This window comes from Lucilia cuprina, chromosome 6 (genome assembly GCF_022045245.1).
Source record: "Lucilia cuprina isolate Lc7/37 chromosome 6, ASM2204524v1, whole genome shotgun sequence".
Taxonomy (NCBI): domain Eukaryota; kingdom Metazoa; phylum Arthropoda; class Insecta; order Diptera; family Calliphoridae; genus Lucilia; species Lucilia cuprina.
The window spans coordinates 40750073-40754379 of record NC_060954.1 but is presented as its reverse complement, the minus strand read 5'-3'; the positions used below and the strand labels follow the sequence as shown (position 1 = coordinate 40754379).

Genomic DNA, 4307 nt, shown 5'->3' with positions numbered 1-4307 from the left:
TAGAACTGAACTAGAACTGAACTAGAACTGAACTAGAACTGAACTAGAACTGAACTAGAACTGAACTAGAACTGAACTAGAACTGAACTAGATCTGAACTAGAACTTACATGAACTAAAACTTAACTAGAACCAAAGTAGAACTGAACTAGAACTAAATTAGAACTAAACTTGAACTAAACTAGAACAGAACTAGCACTGATATGGAACTGATCTAGAACTATAAAGAGAAAAAACTGCTCAAAAATATATGTACATATTTGGATAAAAGTGCCCACAGCAATGGCACTAAATGTACAAAATTTATTAAACCTTAAAATGTTTAAATCCTTACAGGCCCGCAGTGCCGGTATTGCAACATTTGCGATTTGTGGCTTTGCTAATCCCAGTTCGCTGGGTATATTAATTGGTTCGTTGGGTGCTATGGCACCAAAACGTAGAGGTCTCATAACATCAGTAGCTTTTAGAGCTTTCATTGTGGGCAGTATAGTCTGCTTTATGTCCGCCAGTTTTGCCGGTAAGTTTATAAGCTTTAATAATCATTATATTTACTAGATGACATTTGATATAATTTTATTTTTTAGGCATATTAATGCAAAATGAAGAGGAAGAAGCAACCTATGATCGTATAATAAATTCATTGCAACGCAAAAATATAACAATAGCTTTATTTCAAAAGCAATAATGATACTTAATTAGTTTTAAGTAAATTATTTTAACTGTGAATGTATTATTTAAAAAAAAAAAACCTTGCCGTTTTATTTTTATAATTTAGTTTTAAAGATAGTTTTATTTTATAAGTTAAAAATTGTGTATATAAAATTTAAGTTTAATATAATTTTAATAATAAACAAAACAAAAACTCTTTTATATGTATAATTTACTTGTTTAAACATTTGTCTAGATTGTTTCTGATCACTTGGATTAAAGCAATATCATTTGCATCAAATGTAGAACGTTCAATTTGTAAAAGTTTTTGTGTGTTTGCATCTAGATCATTTAAAATAAATTTAATATTTGAAAAATTACCTTTATCAAGACGTGGTTTCTTTCTAATTTGTTGTAAGTCCATTTCAGGGCGACTTGATTGTAAAGTTTTGTTTAAATCTTGAAAAACTTTTAAATCTATTAGATCTATATTTATAGTTGTGTTTTCTAGCAAATCTCTTACGTTAGTAGTCTGTTGTATGTTGGACGTTTGTAAAGTTTGTAATAATTTAATAGAAATCGGTTTTTGTTGTAGCAAAAATTCCATTAGAAATACACTTTGTATAGTAAAGCATTGCTGTTCATGTTCCATTAGAAATAATAATAGTCTGTCATTAAGTTGCTTATCATGTTTTAAATAGAATATTCTTAAAGTTTTATTAATAAATTCACGAAATTTTTGAAGTTCCTTGTCTGCTAAAGAAAATAAACTGATAAATGTGTTTAAAATGCATTGCTGAAGATTGTGATTTATTAGTTGTGGTTTGAGTTTACATATTTCCAATAAGTTGAGCTGAAATTTAAAAGGCAAATACTAAATAGCATAAAAAGAAAAGTTTAAATTATTGCAATCTTACCAATTCTGTATAACATGTCACATTTATATGACGCTTTTGTAATTTATTTAAATTTTCCACTAATGCTGTTTGTAAATATTGCCGATAATGTTCAGTTTCTTTGCCACTTAATAATAGAATAATTTCTATATTTTCATATTTATTAGAAATATTTTGTTGTAGTTTATCAGTGTTTGTATGGTATAAGATAGTTTTAAGTAAAATTTCAATTAGTTTCTTATATTGTCTTAAACTTTCATCAGTTTTGTTTAATTTATTCCACATTTTAATCCAAAATTCTAAAGACTTAAAAACTATATCTGTTTTCCGGTGTTTGAAAATGTAACTGAAATGTAGAGGTTTTTGAAAAATAATATATTGTGTGCTACAGAAGCAAAGGTAACAATCTTAATTTAAATCATAGACTTCTTTCTTTAAAGAACTTAATTAAAACTGAACTTTGAATTGAGAAGAACTGAACTAGAACTGAACTAGAACTGAACTAGAACTGAACTAGAACTGAACTAGAACTGAACTAGAACTGAACTAAAACTGAACTAGAACTGAACTAGAACTGAACTAGAACTGAACTAGAACTGAACTAAAACTGAACTAGAACTGAACTAGAACTGAACTAGAACTGAACTAGAACTGAACTAGAACTGAACTAGAACTGAACTAGAACTGAACTAGAACTGAACTAGAACTGAACTAGAACTGAACTAGAACTGAACTAGAACTGAACTAGAACTGAACTAGAACTGAACTAGAACTGAACTAGAACTGAACTAGAACTGAACTAGAACTGAACTAGAACTGAACTAGAACTGAACTAGAACTGAACTAGAACTGAACTAGAACTGAACTAGAACTGAACTAGAACTAAACTAGAACTGAACTCATACTGACGTAGAACTGAACTAGAACTGAACTAGAACTGAACTAGAACTGAACTAGAACTGAACTAGAACTGCACTAGAACTGAACTAGAACTGAACTAGAACGGAACTAGAACTGAACTAGAACTAAACTAGAACTGTACTAGAACTGAACTACATCTGAACTGGAATTGAAAAAGAACTGAACTAGAAATGTAGTAGAACTTAACTAGTAACCTATTGGTTCGTACTGAATAAAAACCCTCTCAGTTTCCTTTAATAAACACAACTGCGGTAATGATTACATAAGGTTATTGTAGATTGCTTACTTTGCTTCTATACTTTTCTGAAGTGTAATTAAGAAAATTTTTAATTGATTTTAATTCATGATCACAATGAAATCATTTAATAATCTAAAACATTACCTGTAATACATGTTTAAGATTTCCATACTGGTATAAGCTCTTATCCATGCTGAGTCTACTACATATTCACACAATTTCTTATGTAGTTTATAGCTTGAGTCCAAAGCAGTTAAAACAACAAATTTTTCTAATATTTTACCATATTTATCCTTATCGACAAAAATTAAAGGTCCTTTAGAGTTAAAAAAATAAATAGACACATATTTAAATATTTTTAATTCTATTATTTAAAATAAACCCACCTTCAAATAAACAATTATAAAACTTTAATAATACATTTACATCATCGGCTGTAATATTTGTACGATTATTTACACAATGTTCCATCTTAACTTTAAGATAGTCCAGCATTAATTCACATGATTCGAAGTTATTTACATCATATTTAAAATGTTGTAAAAGGCACTTTAGAAAAATTAACCAAATTTATTATTATTAAAAAAGTATATAAAAACATTTTATAAACATACCTCTACTATACTATTTTCATTGTTTATTTGGGAAAATATTTCATATAGACCTTTTCTAATAAATAAATCAATTTTGGGATTTTTGTTTTCCCACATTTCACTGAAATTATAAATTTGTTCAAATTGAGAAGAATATTTTAAAAGATTTTCAAATTTTACTTACTGCAGACAAAAAGAATATATTTCCAAAAATTCCTTTGAAGCTGGAAATGTTTTAATTTGAATCTTGGAATAATTAATAAGCAATCTTAAAATTTTCAAATAAAATTGTGCAATTTGTAACAAGGTATCGCTACTGGAGGTTATATTCTGAAAAAATTTTAAAATTAAGGTGATTCTATCAAAAAGGTAAAAAAACTAATAAAAGCATGTTTTAAACTTATTAAACAACAAACGTTTAGAAAGTGCAAAATATTATTAGTAAATATCTAAAAAAAAAAACATTTAAATTATTTCGTGAAATTAAACTTACCCTATTATAGAGTTGTAGAATTTGTTTTAATTCCTTAAATATACCCAAAATAGCTTTCTCATACCAATGCATTTCGGTATTTGAAGAATTCTCTATTTTAATAACTGGAAAATTACTGCAACAATTATTAAACTTTTCACTTAGTTTGACTACAGCACGCCATGTTTCAATAGTTGCTTTAATATCAGCCGATGATATCAAACAGCCAACATCACACAATGATGTTAATACTTAAAAAATAATAAAATTAGTTTATTTAAAAAAAATAATTTAATCTTGTTTTTACCCCTGTTAAAACCTTCAAAGTCATTGGCATCATTAATGGGCATTGTTAATAGGGATTTATTGATGACAATTATTAATAACTCTTGTATAGTCAATAAGTCTTTAATATTGCTGAAAGTTTAAATAATTTGCTTTGAGATTTTTAAGAAATTTTCGTAAGATTATCATTCAGAAACATGTTGGCACCTGGTTTACCATTCTATCTATCTATCTATCTATCTATCTATCTATCTA

The 4307-nt window shown here is 27.2% G+C and overlaps 2 protein-coding genes across 2 annotated transcripts; one reads left to right on the top strand and one right to left on the bottom strand.

Annotated features, from left to right (window-relative positions):
* The first annotated feature begins 317 nt into the window (after positions 1-317).
* On the top strand, positions 318-878 carry LOC124420624 (nucleoside permease NupC-like). The gene is made up of 2 exons (XM_046954094.1): positions 318-516; positions 584-878. The coding sequence occupies exons 1-2, from the start codon at positions 318-320 to the stop codon at positions 682-684; spliced, it is 300 nt and encodes a 99-aa protein (XP_046810050.1). The 3' UTR covers positions 685-878.
* On the bottom strand, positions 762-4180 carry LOC111675970. Its single transcript, XM_023436851.2, has 8 exons — positions 4075-4180; positions 3789-4018; positions 3480-3625; positions 3317-3416; positions 3089-3251; positions 2847-3018; positions 1565-1889; positions 762-1500 (listed from the first exon to the last, which is right to left on the bottom strand). Exons 1-8 carry the CDS (start codon positions 4115-4117, stop codon positions 880-882), a joined length of 1800 nt encoding a protein of 599 aa, XP_023292619.2. The 5' UTR covers positions 4118-4180; the 3' UTR covers positions 762-879.
* Between the last annotated feature and the right edge of the window lie 127 nt (positions 4181-4307).